Below are 18,382 nucleotides of genomic sequence, written 5' to 3'. Positions count from 1 at the left end.
GTATGTATAATACTTTATTTATTATTAAAAGTTACACTTATCAAGAAGTGTTAAAGTAAAAGAAAACTCAAAATTCTCTGTAGACGGAAACAACATTCACAGTATACAAGATGTTACAATTACAAATTAGTAGTTAAGAAAGAAAATGATCAAAGATTCTGCTCTGACAGAATAGTCTCCATAAAAGTTCAATGTAGATTGTAAAGGAAGTTTTGGCACTTGCAAAAGAACAAGCTAGCAAGAAAAGTCATGAAAGGTCAAAATTGTGGTGATATTTCATTTAGAATGATGCATTCTCCAATTCTTAACACTTTTACCACTTCAAAATTGAACAATCACAATAAGCCTACAGTATGAACATAAAGTCCATGCAAAGGGCAAGTGAGAAAATTATTTTTGGACTGCTGCACTGGAACAGTTGTACAATTACAAAAATAGCTTATCATCCTTATATATACTAGAGTTTGCATTTAAATTAGCTCCAATAAGTTGGAGCAATGCTGAAGCAAACACATCTTCATTGTATGTAATTGTAAATACACTAACATTTACATTGAAACATTTAATCAAAGGAGTTTTCACACTATCCCAATGCACAGTCAACTTAGTTTCATGTTGTTGCAGAGTCTGTAGCTCTTAATAGGCTCAGGTTAATGCTTTAATCAGGTACAGTTTATCTCCATATTCACTGGTAAATATGGGAGCCTTTTTGTAATGTTCCACCAAATCCTCCATGGAGCTGAACTTGCGCTGACCAATGCAGTAGAGTCCATCTTTTTGCTGCACCTTGAAATGCTTGTTCTTGTACACTGCCTTCAGAGAGATGGAGACGTCGTTTGGCTGGAAAGTAAAAAAAACGAAACATTGTGTTCACAACAAAGCACAAATGAAAATGTTTGTGACTTTCTGCACAGTCTAATTATACTTTGAAATTTATACTTAAAGGAGTAGTTCACCAAAACAATTATATTTACTGAACATTATTCACCCTCAGGCCATGCAAGTCAGATGTGAGTTTGGTTCTTCATTGGGATAGATTTGGAGACATCTAAAAAATGCTGGGTTAAATACAGCCCAGTGCTGGGTAAATATTGGCCAGAACACATGCTGTGTTGTTTTCAACCAAAAGGTGGGTTAAATGTTTAACTCAACCTTCTGGGCAGTAACCCAACCGCTGGGTCTGAACAACACAATCGCTGGGTTCCTCCACATTTTACCCAGCGCTGGGTTGTATTTAACCCAGCATTTTTTAGAGTGTATTATTACATCACTTGCTCAATGGATCCTCTGCGAATGGGTGCCGTTAGAATGAGAATCCAAACAGCATCTTGTGAAGTGAATAGCTGTATGTTTGTACCAAACGAATCCATCATTAATGCGTTTTAACTTTAAACTGTTACTTCTGGACAAAATATGAGTCCATAATCCATAACAACCCTTCCTTCATTGAAAAATTTCATACCCTGTTGTCCTCTTACACCAAAATCAAAACTTGTTTGTTTAGAACGACACTGTGTTCTCTTGTAAATGGTGCTTGATCTGTGCATATTTCTCTCCTGATTCAGACGAGACAATTATTCACAGGAGAAAGCAATATAATGGACAGCTATTTTGTCTGTTACAAACACGCAGCTAGACGTTAATTGATAGACTGGAGTTATTCTGATGGCACCCATTCACTGCAGACAATCTATTGGTGAAAATGTGATGTAATGCATAATTTCTACAAATCTGATGAACAAACAAACTCATCAACATTTTGGATGTCCTAAAGTTGAGTAAATCTGCATGAATATTTGTATTTTTTGTGAACTAAAATGCACATTGTCATGTATACCACCAGAATCTGGTTATATGGTTATAGACAATTAAATTATATACATTTTGAAGGTGTTTTGTTAGTTACCGTAGACTCGCTATCTCTGATGAGGAAGTCACCATCCACTCCCCTCTGGTTCAATACCATCTCAGCTTGATGTCGTGTCAGTTTGCCATAGTACCATGGTTTTCCTCCAAACATTCCGTCCATAGATGGCTTAATGTCATAGTTTGTAGTAGGCGGTCCTGAAATCCCCAATTCTCTATGTGTTTTCTGTACAACTGTAACATAGTTCTTGGGCACTAAACCCACTTGTCCATTTTCCTTTCTACACTTCCACCATTCAGGATCGTTCTCAGGTTTCTCCAACACATCCATAAGTTCATCCTTGTTGAAATTCAGCTCCTCGGCATTGTCAGAGCTGAAATGATAAAGTGCCTGTACAGTCTGCAGAACCTGAGAGCCATTGTTATTGTGCCCCACAGAGGCCAGTCTATCTTTAAGAGAACTCATGGAGTCGGCCCTCATTGTCCCGTCCACATCCTCTGTGACATAATTGGAGGGAAACCATCCAGAATGGCCATTATAGGTTCCTCGCCACCAGCCATCACTGCACTTCTCCATGACGATGACCTTTGTGCCCTTCACCAAAGACAGCTCATCCTCCCGCTCTGCGGTGTAGTTAAACTTCACCAGCGCAGGCAGATTGAGGTCATACAGTCGCTCATCGCAGTCGTATTTCTCTGCGCTGGAGGGCAAATCTCGCATACAGCCTTTCTGCTTCACCTTCCCGATCCCTGCAGAAAGTGTTATGTAATATGAGCATTTGGACAATGATGTTTCTTATAGGCAAACATGCTATTAAGAAACATAAGATACTACTCACAAGCTAGCATAGTCTTACTTTACCATTGCAAACGTTAAATTGTCAAGGTTACACTTATATATTCTACCACAATTAATCCCCCAACAAGACAAATCCTGATATACTTTTCCTTGAAAATGTACCTGAAACTCCTAAAAGTAACAAAAATCATTTAAAAGTGTGAGGTAAGCTATTTTAATGCTTGTAAGAGAAGCTCAATAAGGCTCAACAGTTTAATATCACAGTTTTCAATCTATTATTCCTGCGATGGCTAAGCTGAATTTTCAGCAGTCTTCAGTGTCACATGATCCTTCAGAAATCATTCTATGCTGATCTTCTCAAGAAACATTGATATTATTATCAATGTTGAGAGCACTACTGCTTAATTTTTTTAAATGATTCACCATGATTAATTTTTATCAGGATTCCTGATGAATAGAAAATGCATTTATTTAAAACAGAAATCTTCTGCAAAATTAATAATGTGTTTGCTGTCCCCTTTGATCAACTGTATATATCCTTCATTTTCAAAAAGGAAGGAATAAACACATAAAAGATCATTTACATATAACAATTTATATGTAAAGTGTATAGGAAGGAAAAAGATCAATCATCCAAACATATTTTGAATATTTTCTATAGAATCATTACTTTCCTCTGTCCCACTTTTGGTAAACTGGTTCAATAACAGTGTTCCGGTTACACAATCACAGACCAGTTGACAGCCAAACCCCTAATAATTTATGTGCTACAGACTTCAAATCTGCAAATAATTTAGACCAACTATCATCCGGTGTCTTCATGACTTGCCAATAAACACTAACAAATTGACATGCCATCCATGTTTGATAGATTTGCTCTCTTGCATAATTTTTTTTTACTTGCTTGACTACTAAATCAAGTCAGGAAAAACACACCCTGAAATTCCAATTAAGTGATTGGGTAATGAAACACCCATTTGTGATCAGTTTAAAACACTAATTTCTGGGCCTCAATCCACTGGATGAGTCTGTGTCTACAAAAATGGTATAACATACACCCATTCCTGTCAACATCTCATTGTTATTTAGGAATATTGTGGATCATAATGAAGATGTAAAGATGCAGAAGCTGATTTATAATAATAATTATGTATCTATCAAACCTCAATATAAATGTCTCTGCATACGTATGTACACTCCCGTTCAAAAGTTTGGATTCACCATCAAAGTTTTTAAAAGAAACATGCATGTCCAGCAAGGCATGGATTCAGCTGAAGTTTCATCTCATGCTTTCTGCAGCACTTCCCACAGGTGTTATAGGCTTTTAGGGCATTACTCACTGGCCTCGCGATCGAACGGTTCCCACAACAGGACAACTTCTTATTTGCTTATTTAAATTTCAGATTAAACTTTATTTGTGAAACTCTGCCTAAAGGCCAGCAGCTTCCCAGAGTCTTCTCCTCACTGTTGCTGATGAAACTGATATTTGACATGTAGTTTTCAATAAAGCAGCCAGCTGAGCACCAGTGAGGGGGCTGTTTCTCAAACCAGAGACTCTGATGTACTTCTCATTTTGTTGTTGTGCAGCAGGGCCCTCCACTTCTCTCTGTACTGGTTAGATCCAGTTTGCTCTGTTCTTTCAAGAGAGCAGTTCACAGGAAAAGTCTTCAGAAGAACAATAGGCTGATGAGTTTCTTCAGAAACATGTTTCTTTTTTGCCTATGTTGAAACTAAAATTGTTCTTCAGAAATGTGAGTGTACCCAATACTCAAGCAACTAAATAAAAAATGTTTTACACACTTTATCGTAGCACAGTCATTTTCTGCTGTGCTAATAACAAGTTTAAACAAGTTTAAAAAATACATTTATATATTTTTAAATTAAAAATTAATTTATGTATTGTTTGCTTTTTAAATTCTATTTTATAATTTTGGTCGCACTTTATTTTCTCCATTTCTCACTATTAACAAACAAACAGTTAACTATGACTTTTGCCTCAATGAACTCCTAATGTTATGCTTATTAATAGTTGGTAAGGCAGATGTTCAGTTTAGGTATTGAATTAGAATGTAAAATATTGTCATGCAGAATATGTGCTTAATAAGTACTAATAAACAGTCAATTGTAATATGCATGCTAATAAGCAACTATCAATAGTTCCCTATACTAAAGCGTTACCATAATTTTTACAATTAAAATCGAATTTATAAATGTATACATTTTAAATTAAAAATCTAATTTTTGCCCATCCATGAAAATCAACAAGAAGAAAAAGCAGAAGAGTGATAGAGAAGCTTCCTGTAAAATAAACACCAGCACAAAAAAGTGGGACAGAGTGTTGAAATGCAAAAGAGCCTTGTGATCCAGTAAACTCATTCATTTGTGTGGAATTACAGAGCTCATCTGCTCCATCATTAAACTTTCCAATCCCATCCGCACCAGCCAATGTATTCCAAGCGACCATGGAAACATAAAAGTCACAAGTATAAAACTGGAGGGAAACAAGTTGTCAGTGATAAATCACTATCATGGTAATCCGTGACGCAACCAATTCGAGAGGTAAAACCATCATGAGGATGTGTGGAAAATCCAATGAAGTTGAACATTTTATTTCAATGGAAATTCCAGGCAACGGTAATGAAAGCAGGATCCACACAGATCTTAACTGTCTTCATGACGTGACTCAAGGACGGAGCTTGAGGCACTGTGTCCTGTCTGCTTTTGTTTCATTTCCTCTGACAGCCAGAATAACGGCAGCTCAGCTTTCCAGTCAATTTCCCAGTTTTCCACATGCGGAAAAACATTCAAAAGCAGAGATAAGGCACAATTCATCCTAAAGTAAAAACCTTGGCAGCACAAAGTTCCATACGAAAAGAGGCCGGGACCAGCATTGGGATTGTCATAAAGTCTTGGAGTGGACTTCAACTCAAAAGCTGAACAGAGATGCAATGAATATAAGGTTTGTAACCGAGTTTGCATACGCCTGACAAAGTTTGCATGTGGCTTTTTTCCAATTTTGCCATTTTTCCTCAACATTTTGAATCGACCTAATTTAGCTGTCATCTGCCCTCAATATTGAATGAGATATCTCGCTCAGCCCAAGTTTTGAAAAAGCTGAGTGTGATTACCAATGTAATGTGACCCGTGGCAAACTGCATTCTCATATCCACGACAGGAACCGAGCAAACGCAGCCAAATCACCCCGCCTTTCTTTCTGTTCGGGCTGAGCTCACTCCACCAATGACATCATAAGACAAATAGCCTCTTCACAAACAGATGTAGCGTCCAAGAACTGTCAGCAAAGGTAGCGCCGTTCATTCTCAGAGCGACACAACACACGCATCCACACGAATACAAACCCTAATAAACTTCAGCATGTGTTTCTATTCACTTTTGACCCCACAGCTGCTCTGTCCTTTTCTTGTCTCATTTCAACCAACAATATATTTTGTTTTGTGGCTGATTTGGCCGCAACAGATTTTCGAATGCAAAATTACATAAATAAAACTTGAGACATTTTCCCTTTGTGCTGGAATCGGTCACGCCTCCGTTTGGTATACAATAGCCTCTCTGAACTTCCACGGCATACTAATGCACAGAGAGAGAAAGAAAGGCAAACATGGAGAGCTGGCAGGAGGCCATCAGAGCAGCCTGCAATTTTTCCCCTCTTCTCTTGAATTTTCAAGTTCGGTTATTCAAAAGTGAGCAAACAAAACAAGCAGGAAAAATAAGGAGTCTCATTTGTTGAAGTGTTCTGTCCCATTGCTACTGTTCTTTTGTCCTCCATCCTCTGCTTCACTCTGCCAAGTCACGACACCCCACTGTCTTGTCCACTATAATACAGGGAATAAAACACTTTGAAATGCTGAATATGTTACAAAGGGGAAGAAGAACGTAATGAGAGAGAAAGAAACCCAGAGTCAAAGGCCTCAATTATTCATTGCCTCACATCCTTCTGTTTTCCTGCGCTAGAAATCTGCGTTGAATTAGAGAGCTTCCGGGCGCCTTCACAGAGCAGCTCAAGTTGACAGTAGAGGAGGTTGAAGGGGGTCTGTACGGGTTTCTGCTTTGATTTTTGTTTTTTAAGAGTGTCCAAGCTAGCCCGGAGGGCCTGGTGCTATTTCCTCCCTCTCTTATGGCCAATTTTATAGAAAAAAGAAAGTATTTGAAGTACCTGAGTGTTGCCTAAGTGCCCTGTAAAATGTATGTCACTGGGCTCATGGTTGTGCATATGAGATTATATGAATGACTCATCCAGGTTTACGACATAAGCCACCAAAAACATATCATTATGCACTTAAACTCTTAATAACTTTTTCCTATTTTTAATATAAAAATATTCTAAATAATGCCAAACTGAAAAAGACAGGAATTTTTCTGTAACTGTGCACATGCAGTCTTTGAAACCCTTATCTGCCCACTTTCAGCTGATCATAGATGGCAAAATAACCACAACAGCCATTACAATGGGCTGACAACACAAGTATAACTTACATATCACATCCAGTATGAAGAAGCTCACAGATACAGTTCTTTCTTCAGAGATTTAAGTTAGTGTGTCAAAAGTACATGCATACAGGGTAAAGGCAACAACTGTATTAAGCAAAAGTGTTATTTTAGTCCTTCAGTTGAAAAGATGATATGTACTCACGAAAGAAGTGTTTGAAAAGGTTGGCCATATCCATTCCCAGCTCTGCGAGCAGCCCCCCTCTCTCACACACTACCGCTCTCTCTTTCTCTCTCTGTAGCAGCAGATATTCCATGAGAACTTCCTGAAAGTCCAGAGTTATTGACAGAGAGACTCTCCACCCCACACACATGACTGTCTTCAGCCAATGGCAGTCAAGGGGTTCTTTCTGTAGACTCTGTAGTGGCTGACTGGGCCTCAAACACCTACAGGGTTTTCTGTGGAAACTCAAAGCAACTATGTATATCACTATTATAAGTTAAAAGACAGAGCGCATGCCCTAGTGAGCCATATGCGATAATTTTATTCTAGTTTCTCTTCTTTGCATTTCACCACTAGTCTAGCTTTCTATTAAACCTATTGGCTTTTTTAAGAAAATGATGAACTTGGCAGTTCAGATGCAGGAGCAGCTATAGTTATAGGGCTTATATTTCATAATGATAAATATTAAAGGTAAATATGTGGTTCTCAGCTGGTGGCCCCAAAATAGGTCACAATTTAAGTTTAAGTTGAAACACTAAAATGATTGTCTGGGATGAAATGAAAACTAAAACTGAGCTACAACTAAAACTGAATAAATAAATAATAATAGTAGTAGTAGTAGTAATAATAATGACAAAAGCACTTTAAAAATTTAACAAAAAACAAACTTAGAATTCAAATAAAATAAAAATAAAAGCCAATTCAAAATATTCATTAAAACTGCATAAATAATACTAAAATAACTCTTTCTGAAACAACATGGACAAAATGAGTGATACAAACAGTGAAAGTCCTTATCAGCATACTTGTAATGGTGCTCAATTATTCAGATTTGAGAACTGTGAATGACTGTTGAATAAACACTATTTACGATACACATTTGTCCAAAACAGCCTTACAGAAAACAGAAAAAGGAAAAGAAAAAAAATCCACCTTACATCCTCATAGTGATTAAGCCAAACTGAACAGATTGAGAAGAAGTCTTGAGAGGAACTGCAAGTCTCAGCAAAACCCTGGGGCTGACAACCAAGGAAACTTTAACAACATTTAGCTCCCTGTTGACAACGTTTTACATTTTCCTATTCACCTTATGTCATGTTAAGAATTTGGCATAATGAGCCTATGCAGTTCATTATAATATTGCTAGCACTTTATTTTACAGTCCTGTTCCTCATGTACATACGGTGTACTTATAATATAGTTACAATAACTAGGTAATAACTAAGTACTAACCCCACCCCATGTAGTATTACCAGTACTTTCTTTTGTAAGTACACTGTAAGTACACATATCGTAATATAAAATGCAACCATAATATTATTACATTTTATTGATATTTTATATGATGAACAGTTCTGATATTGTGTTGGGTCTGATGTTGTGTCTGGGTCATGAAGCAAAACTAGATGAGTACCACTGATCTATAAATTAGAGAGTGAATCTATTGGCTGTACTGCAGTTTTATTGACCAAATGTTGCTCTTCATGGGTCATTTAATAGTTGGTCCCCTAGTGGATCAATATTGTGTGTAATGTGAGCAAACTACGCTGAACATGAGCAAGTTCTCACAGCTTTCCCAGCTGTCATCTGTTTACAAACCTGCAGAGCTATTGTGAAAGAGAGGCTGTCTAATGCACCTCTGGAGCACCTGGTCCAGTGGACAGAGCTGTAATTTAAGGGAATGAGGTCACAGTTAAAGGGAGCCAACTTGCTTCCTGAGAGGTGTGAGAGGGTTGAATGATTGAGAACGGGGACAGGCACGGTGTCCATGTATAAGAGATACTTAAAGAGAGAAAGAGGCAAGATAACTCATTAAAAACTCTAAACCCCTAAACCATTTTCACCACAAAAGAAAAAAGTCCATGCTTTTGTAAATCATAATTATAACATAAAAAATGGCAATTATGATATAAAAAGTCAGAATTATTACATAAAAAGTTAATATTAAAAGCTAAAAAGTAATTATTATATTAATATTAACTAATATTTACTTTTTATCTCATAATTTACCTCATAAATGAACATCACTTAATTACATTACATAATTATGATTTAATTTAGAATGATAATCTCAAAATTATGACTTTTGCCTCTCAATTTGTCTCTCAATTTTGACAGCATTCACTTCATCTGCCATGTCTGATTAGACAACAATGAACAATCACAGCACCTGAAAATGAGCCTCACTTTCACTTTATTTTCCTGTAGCAGCTTGAAAGGAAGGATAACAGAGCCAACGTAAAAGCACAAACACTTCAGCGTTTGTGACCCATCCAAAACCTACAAATGCATGGCAGCTGTTTACTACAGGAAATGTCTGCAGCTGCCCTGCACTGGAAACAAGGGCCAGCATGCTGGGCTTGTGTAGATTTCATGCAAATAAATAATGGAATAATAAATAAACCGCTAAGCATTCCACAAAATTTGTTTCAATATATATCCTTCACTATGAAATCATCAGGTGTGTATATATATATATTCAGAGACATATGCATTATTTGCTAAGGCTAAGTCACAAAATACATGACCTTTATCTTTCCATGACCCTGGCCCTATAAATAATGGTCCTATTTTAAACCATAAACTTAAAAATCTATAAATCTTGCAAACTAGTCTTACATAACCAGACTTTTGATGACCAGCATAAAGTCTGGTCCAGTCTGTAGCTTATTATAGCCAATAACTGATCTGCCAGACCAATATGATACTGCTGATATAGCAAAAAACAATAGACCAGTGTTAAAAAACACACTTTGCAGTGTCAATCTGTGATCAGCTGTACAGAAAGAATTTATGAAATGAGAAGGAATTTGTGTACCAATGTTAAATGAACATAATTTATGAATTATGTGCATGAAGTCAGTTCTGCTATACAGTCTGATATATATATGTCCTCAGGCTCCACTTCGGTAAAAACAAATGTTCTCACTTAACTACTGGACCATTGCATCATTTCAACTTCTGTCACTGATGAGGCAGAGTAATCTTAAGAGTGTAAAGTTTCTAAATGACAAACTATCAGAAAAAAAGGGAACATCCAATCGACGTGGTAGGCCAAGTATAAACCAAACCATGTGTGCTCTGATTCAAACACTAAGGCCTCCTTCCTCACAACACTGAACTTCTGCTTTGAGAAGCAGCGTTAGACACGTCTCACACAGTGGGGATGGGGAGAGAGTGGGCGACATCCACAGAGACATGGGTTTATGGGACAAAACAGACCAAAACGAGAAACGTGAGAACTTGGGAATATCCAAAGCTATAAAGGCAAAGCTGCTTGTATGAGATATATGGCATGTGACACTTCACAGCAAAACCCTCTCACTTCAGGGTTACACATCCTGTTTCAGTTCCCCCTTCAGTTCTCTGTGGATCATAAAGTTGCATTATCTGATTCTTTTCAGGAGACCCACAAATCATCTGGCATACCTGAAAAGACCTTAATAAAATAAAATTAAATAAAATAATAAAACAAAACAAAATTAAATTAAATTAAATTAAATTAAATTAAATTAAATTAAATTAAATTAAATTAAATTAAATTAAATTAAATTATCGGTCTTCCAAAGCTATTTTTTTATTTAATTATTTTATTTTATATTATTTTTTATTATTTTTGTTGAACAGTGTGAGATATCTGATTATTATTTTGCTAAGTTCAAACACATGAGAGGATCCTTTAAGAATGTAGCTGTTTGTCGGATGATCACGTTTTCAAGCGATGTGTATTTTTTGAATCAGGCAACTCAGTGAACAAACTCTTAAGAATTAAAAGTCCATCTGTGAGTGATATCGTGAGTAGATGTCCACCGAGGAAAAAAAAAAAGATCACATCTGCAACTGCCTCTGAGCACCCACTTCTCTACAGTCAGAAAGCTAAACTCCAGCACACACTCAGATTTCAGTGAGCCAGCAGGCTGCCATTCTTTGAAGCAGAGGTAACAACACTGATTGTCATAGGTCCTTGATCCAGACTTACCTCAAGGGAGGCAATAAATGTTTGCACATGATGTTATACGATTAATTCATCCTTGTTCTGATGATATCAGAAAACCCACAAATCTAAGCCTACAAATTTCTATATTCAAATTTCTTTCACGCTTAGATGATGTCATACAGTTCAGATATAAAATAAAATGTATAAAAGATTTTTTATATACTTTAAACTGCCACTAGTGTATCGGCTTATTGGTCATTTTAAACTTAAAAAAGTATATGGGAATATCCTCCTGAGACCCAGCTATGGAGTTTTTGCCTCTGTAGTGGACATTCTATTTCAGTGAATTTCTCTGAGACCTCACATGCCACAGTTATAAGTCTGGATGTCCTGTACAGAGCACATTCAGGGCTTTATAGAGATACTAAATGATTGGAAGTTTGACCATGACCACACCCTCTCCTAGGTCTTTAAAGATGGCTAAATTTAATTTAGTGAAACATTTTACATCCTTATGGAAATATGATTATATTTTGTAATTGTCATTTAAATCTGAATAATTTTCTAATTGTTTGTCATAAAGCAACATCTCAGGAAAATGTTATGGGTTTTCAAATTCAAATATGACTTCCTGTTATGAAACAGGACATAATTTCAAACATGTCCACTGTAGAGGACACCAGGACTAAAAGCATGTTTATTATGCATTTTAGGAGACATAACAACTGAATAGGAAAATAAATAATATATCTATTTTGTTATGAAATATTAGATATTATTATGAAAATCTGGCCAATTATTACTCCCATTATGACAATTATTTTTGTCATACATGCTGTCCCAACAGCAACCCATTAATATGCAAATTAGATACAGTATAGATACACTGTGTTTAATGGGAAAACCAGTTTATGGAAATTTGTACAGACATATTGCATAAAACAAAATGGTATATCAAATCATTTTGTTATATATTTTATAACATAGTTGAGAATCATCCTTAAACAAAGTTTAGAAGAAAAAAATCCTGAAACCTAAAAATGTATTGGTGATTAAAAAAAAAATCCCATTGTTTTTGCCTTTTTGATGTCTATTCATGCCATTTTATTTTTAGAAAAACGTAGTCCTAGTGACCTCTACAGAGGACATGGAATAAAACATGAATAAAATATAATTTTTCAAAAATGTTAATTTTCCATTTTTTTCTAATGCTCTAAACGCTCTATTTATATATATATAAATTCATTGTATGCATGTTTTAAATCGTAACATTCTTAAAATATAAATTCCCCTGCTTAATTCGTTTTAATGTATTTTTTTGGTTCATTCCTACCACCTTGTGGACATTGTGCAATATTCGTATAAAACTTTCAAAACGAGGACAAACTATTGTGCTTGAAGAATTTGATTGTTTTTATAGCTTAAAATGAAGTGTTCTCATAAAAATGCACAGTGAAATAAATGTATGCTTTTATTAAAGAGAAAACAAATATTTGAAAATATTTCAGCTTGAAACAGTACACCATTTGATGTAAATTTTTTAAAGACACAACAGGGACATTTTTAGAGTTTAAGTTACTTCATTCCTGTTTCTGAAAGAAAAAAAAAAGTTGCAAGTGACATTATTCAATTTCATCAATTCCATGTTTGCATGGATCATGCATTGGCTTTTTTTTTATTCCCATGAAATGAATGTTTTAAACCCAGACAATGCCTCTGCAATGTTATATAGTTTGTCAAATAATTTGGGCCTGCTGCACAGACTATGCAACCTTTTGACTTTAACCTCAAATATGAGAATGCCTTGCCAAAACATATTACAGTACAAAAATTTAAACTTTTCATTTCTGAGTAAAACTCTGGAGTGAATACGTACATGACTCCAACATGACTCCCTCGATATTTCTCAGTATACTGGAAATCACAACATCATATGCCAACAGAAAAGCTCTGGCAGACACCAGCCTGAATCACTGTTGCCAAAACTGTTGCTCCGACTGCTTCTCAGGGCCATATAGTCACTAAATACCAACAGAGGGCACTCTTGACCATGTCAATTTGGAAAATAGTGCATACTTATGAAAATATCCCATGTTGTCATTGCAGCTCCTCTGCACAGACATTTATTTGGATGTACTACCTACTGAAACATGATATGACACAGCAAAACATGGATAATTACTTCATAATGTGCAATAAGTATCGGTAACCTCTTTGAGCTTCACTTAATACAATAGTCAAAGACAACTTCACAATGGCACTTCATCAATGAATAAACTTTACATAAACTTTACATAGATCTTTTTTGCAAACATTCACAATAACCTCGGTGCACTCTTAAAAATAAAGGTTCTAAATGGGATTTTTGCAGAGATGCCATGGATGAACCATTTTTGGTTCTCCAAAGAACCATTTTTTTCTTGCTGTGAAGAACATTTTAAAATCTAAAGAACCTTTTGTGCAATTAAAAGGTTCCATGGATGATAAAGGTTCTTCATGGAACCACAGATGCCAATGATCCTTTGTGTTTAAGAGTGTGGGTACCATTAATTCAAGGTCTGAAAAATCTAACTCAACAAAAACATTTCTAAAACAATAACTTTGATTACTTTATCGGCGAGTTAAGGATCTCTTCATACTCCTGTCTTTTGCTCTTGCCCACCCAGTAAAGCTTTACAGCCGTCAGCACGACAACACTGATGATGATGATGAGACCCCCGATGATGTCATACACCGAGGGAACCATGTGGAGCACAATCAGCTGCAGAAGCATAGCCACAACAATCTCCATATGCTGAACCGTGCTGACCAATGCGGGATGGAACTTGTTGAGGGCGTAATAGACCCCCAGGAACGCCACAGTGGAGCACACGCAGATGCCGATTAGATACCCCCATGTCTCTCCATCCAGTGGAATGATGGGCTCCTGCAGGATGAACATAGTGGACACTCCCCACACCGTTCCGGTCCAGCCAAAGGTGAAGAGCGCAGTCCACATGCTCACCCTCTCTTTGATGGCGCGGTATATGATCATGGACAGGGCCGCCATTAAACCTGCCATCACCGTCATGGTGTAGCCAAAGGCCTCCTTCCAGAAACTCAGAGATCGGTGATCTCCTAAAATGTTGGGAATCATGACCAAGCAGAGGCCAAAGACGCTACTGACAACCGTCACCACGTCTGTCATGCCCAGTCGCTCGTCGATGAGTAAAAACGCCAGTATGGCGCTGAAGATTGTCGTGGTGGCTCTCCACATGATGGTGCCATTGCTGGGCGGGACGATGGCGAAGGAGGTATAAGCACACGTGATTGAGATGACATTGCACACTCCATAAAAGAAGAGACGCAATCTGTAGCCTTGAGGCCCGAAGGGTGGCTCCTGGTAATAAAACACCACGGCGATGGATAACACCTGGATGACGGAGCGGATAAAGAGAAGCTCCAGCGAAGGCACCCTAGAGCGGTCAGCAGCCAGGCGTGTGATGAGAGCCACGCAGCCGTGGGCCAGAGCCGCCCCGAACAGAGCGGCCCAAGTCATGCGTGAGGCGAACACAGAGGCCTCCCCAAAGCTCTGCAGCTGATTTCCGACCCCTTTCTCATTTTGGTCCCCAGCCGGTTTGGACCGACTGTCAAGCGCACCAAAAAAAGTCCTGCCTGACTTGCTGTCAGTGAGATGCTTCCTGTCTGAGGTCTCTTCGATAAATGAGCCGAAGTCTTCAAAAGATGGAGCGTCATCATAGCCCTCGTCTCCAGGCTGGGGAAAATGAGTGGCGTATTTGACTGTCACTGTGTTCGGGTGGATTTTGACTCTCTTCTTGGAGCCAAGAAGATGCTTTGATGGTGAATCCTCCATTTTCTTACAATACAGCTGTCGAGTAGCTCCTGAATGTAAAGAGAATGAATTGTTCACAAATGAAATACTTAAAACTTAAAACAAGTTGTACAGCTCAATACATTAAGCAATGCTTTTAAATTGAACGAAATTTAACAGAGAGACAGACTTCTCAAGCAAAGCTATGACATATAAGTGTCCTGGTGTTCTGGAAGTATTTTTGGATCTGGATCGATGACTATTACTCACACTGACTTTACCACAGCATAAAACCTGGCAAACTCTTTCTTTACAAAACCTTAGATTAGTTCATATTATATGCTTTTTTAATTTTACATGCATGTAAGAACTGTAATATGGTGAAATATTATAAAAATGTAAAATAACTGTCTGTAGTAATTTCTATTTCAAAATGTAATGTATTCCTGTGATGCCAACACTAAATTGAAACAAGTCTTTGCTGAATAAAAGTATTAATGTCTGTGGAAAAAAAAACCTTACCTCAAATTTTCAAATGGTAGTGTCTATGTCAACATGTGCAACCTATAGTGAGACTAGTTTTCACAAGGGTTTTATATATAGAAATTAGGGCTGTCAACGTTAACGCGTTAACGCATGCGATTAATCTAAAAATCTTAATGTAAGGCATATTAATCGTTTGATAAGGATTGACCCCAATTTCTTGCCGTCATCGCAGCGCGGAAGGTAATCTATCATTGCCTGCGTCCCAGTGTGCACACCATCTGTCCTAAATTCTATGTTAGTAATTTTCAATACTATGTAGGGCAGATATGGATAGTATGCACATTGGGACGCAGTGATTGTGTGATGGTGGTTAACGAGGTAGCTTTACTTCGTTATTTTACTTAAGTACATTTTTCAAGTATCTGTACTTTACTGGAGTAGTTTTATTTTGAGTAACTTTTACTTTTACTTCACTACATTTCATAAAACATATAGTTACTCCTTATAATACATCACGTGCTCCGAGACACAGAAGCGGTGTCTGATTCATGAACAAACTGATTATTTTCAATGAACCTGTTAAATCGGTTCGCAAATCGCACCAAACGATTCATTCATGAATTGGAATGATCCGATTGCAGCTGTTCTCGAGTCGACAACTCACTGATTCAAATGATCCGTTTAGAGCGAGTCGCCCGGGAGAGAGAGAGAGAGAGAGAGAGAGAGAGAGAGAGAGAGAGAGAGAGAGAGAGAGAGAGAGAGAGAGAGATGTATACTCGTATGTGATAAGGGTACATCCAAGTGTTGCCAGGGTTGCGGTTTTTCCGTACAATTGGGCTATTTTGTAAATACAGTCGCGGGAAAAATGACAGAGCCTTGGGTTGCGTTTTTTTTGGGCTACTTTTATAATGTACCGCGGCCGCCCAAAGTGTATATATACACATGTGATCGCAAAAGGAAGTTATTACAAACACTCGATGGTGGTTTAAAGTAAGTTCTGAGTAAAAGTACACTATTAATCTCATAAATTCTCTTATGTAGCATGATGCTAATGTTAGCTCTAATGCACCTGCAGAACAGGTCCAATTCTTCTTCATAATGCATTTTATCATAATATTTCAAGTAAGGTTGCAAGAAAATGTTTTGTTGTGTTTATTTAGAAATACTTTTGATAATAGTTGGGTAAATGTGTACTGGGATTTAAGCCATGTGGCTTGGTAAACGTTTTATTGCCAGCATAAAGGCTGATAATGGCTGAAAAAAATAAAATAAATAATAATAAGGATTATGTCTCATACCTGGCGGAGGTGTGAAAGGTTCTGTTTCCTACTAACGTTAGTTTGTCATGCATTTCTTTATTTCAATAGATTTAGGCTACAGGTAAATCCTAGTATTTTAAATTTGCGATTAATCGTGATTAATCACAGTCCAGGACTGTGTTAATTCTGTATCCTTCTGTAATTTGTTAATTCTGTATCCTTCAAGGATGAGGCTATTTTTCATAAATTTCAGCCTGAAGAAAGTTGTTTCTTGTGTTTGAAATTTATTCAATTTATTACCAACAGCATCCTTTGGTCAAAACAATATTTTAGCATGTTACCTTTTTTGCTGCTTCATAAATTGATTTGTGTTTCAGAATTGTTTTAAACTACTTTATACATTTTCTTTCTTCTCCCGAGCAAAAACGAAGCGTTTTATTGTCAGTTAATTAAGATATTTATCTACAAGAACTGACTCTCAAAAATAAAGCTACACTGAGAGTAAAAAGTGTGACATCTAGCCCCCCCTGACTCCTACAAGCTATTTTGAGAACATGATCAATAATGACGCCTGCTTCGATGATGTCACATGACGCAGAAAGCAGAGGATGAAGCTGTCATATATGAGTGACATTTAGCAGAGATGAACCGATTTCACTGATACTGATTTTATGAATGAAGCAGGAGGCACGCTGTGTCTAGTACTACAGCACTGAATGTAACTCACGGCCCTCCTGTTACCAATTCATGCCTAACATACATGATCATTTAGCTTTAGGCTACCTAATATGTGTGTATATATATATATATATATATATATATATATATATATATATATGAAACAATATGGCCATTTATTAGAAGGTAACGCGGATATCTCTATCCACCTGCGCAATGACCAAGAAAAACGATGAAATCTCACCTGTCCTCTCAGATGCCCCTCGCCACTGAAGATCCGCGAATGAATCTATTAAATCCAGCGATCATTGTGAGGCAATATGCTTGGTCTTCCCATGCCTTTCTTTCTGTATGGAAACGCGTCTAGATTTTGTCTAAATAAACAATAGCAGGGCGCCTCCGCCTCCTGTCGGCTCGCAGCAGGTCTCACCGAGGCTTTTCTCGCAGATGCTGAAGGGACGTTGCTTCTGGATTGTGAGATCTCAGTCGAGATGCATGCATGGACTATGATGAGGAGCATTTGCTCTAGGCGTGCGTCATCATTCAGGAGGAGCGTGCCATTGACGCAGAACTTCACCTAACAACATTTAAATCCAGTCCATCACTCTTCATTGGCATGGCATGAATATCACATGAACTGAAATTAAGAAATAGAGATATTTTATTAAAGTTCCATGTGTAGGCTATAAGAGCAAGGTGAGTAAAGCGTGACAGGCTCGCCCAAATCGTTCATTTATCAATAAATTATCATTTTTTATAAGATTTACCACAGATGTAGGCCTATTAAAACAGGTTAAACAGGCCATGAGCCAATTATATTTATATTAGCATTGATTTAATGTTCTTTTTAGAAGAGTCCTTACAAGTAAATTATGAA

General features: G+C 37.2%; 2 protein-coding genes across 3 annotated transcripts; both read right to left on the bottom strand.

Moving 5' to 3' along the window:
• LOC306845902 (SH2/SH3 adapter protein NCK1-like) lies at positions 1 to 7,426 on the bottom strand. 2 transcript variants are annotated; one of them, XM_079378911.1, is made up of 4 exons: positions 7,317 to 7,426; positions 5,794 to 6,498; positions 1,907 to 2,616; positions 1 to 840 (listed from the first exon to the last, which is right to left on the bottom strand). In XM_079378911.1, the coding sequence occupies exons 3-4, from the start codon at positions 2,585 to 2,587 to the stop codon at positions 646 to 648; spliced, it is 876 nt and encodes a 291-aa protein (XP_079235037.1). In that variant the 5' UTR covers positions 2,588 to 2,616; positions 5,794 to 6,498; positions 7,317 to 7,426; the 3' UTR covers positions 1 to 645. The 2 variants fall into 2 exon arrangements, with proteins under 2 accessions (XP_079235037.1, XP_079235036.1); XM_079378910.1 differs by lacking the exon at positions 5,794 to 6,498 and having other exon boundaries at positions 7,317 to 7,420.
• Positions 7,427 to 12,725: 5,299 nt separating this feature from the next.
• On the bottom strand, positions 12,726 to 17,987 carry LOC306845899 (solute carrier family 35 member G2-like). Its single transcript, XM_079378907.1, has 2 exons — positions 17,750 to 17,987; positions 12,726 to 15,153 (listed from the first exon to the last, which is right to left on the bottom strand). Exon 2 carries the CDS (start codon positions 15,122 to 15,124, stop codon positions 13,877 to 13,879), a length of 1,248 nt encoding a protein of 415 aa, XP_079235033.1. The 5' UTR covers positions 15,125 to 15,153; positions 17,750 to 17,987; the 3' UTR covers positions 12,726 to 13,876.
• Positions 17,988 to 18,382: the final 395 nt, after the last annotated feature.

Source organism: Barbus barbus, assembly GCF_936440315.1.
Source record: "Barbus barbus genome assembly, chromosome: 26".
NCBI lineage: Eukaryota > Metazoa > Chordata > Actinopteri > Cypriniformes > Cyprinidae > Barbus > Barbus barbus.
Note: the sequence above shows the minus strand (reverse complement) of the source record. Positions and strands in the feature narration are given on the sequence as shown.

Excerpts from the sequence above, each read along its gene's own strand:
- LOC306845902 (XM_079378910.1), bottom strand. The coding sequence starts at position 7,350 with ATGGATATGGCCAACCTTTTCAAACACTTCTTTC. Across the intron at positions 2,617-7,316 it reads CCTTTTCAAACACTTCTTTC|GGATCGGGAAGGTGAAGCAG; the intron begins GTGAGTACATAT and ends CACTTTCTGCAG. Across the intron at positions 841-1,906 it reads TCAGAGATAGCGAGTCTACG|CCAAACGACGTCTCCATCTC; the intron begins GTAACTAACAAA and ends TTTACTTTCCAG.
- LOC306845899 (XM_079378907.1), bottom strand. The coding sequence starts at position 15,124 with ATGGAGGATTCACCATCAAAGCATCTTCTTGGCTCCAAGAAGAGAGTC.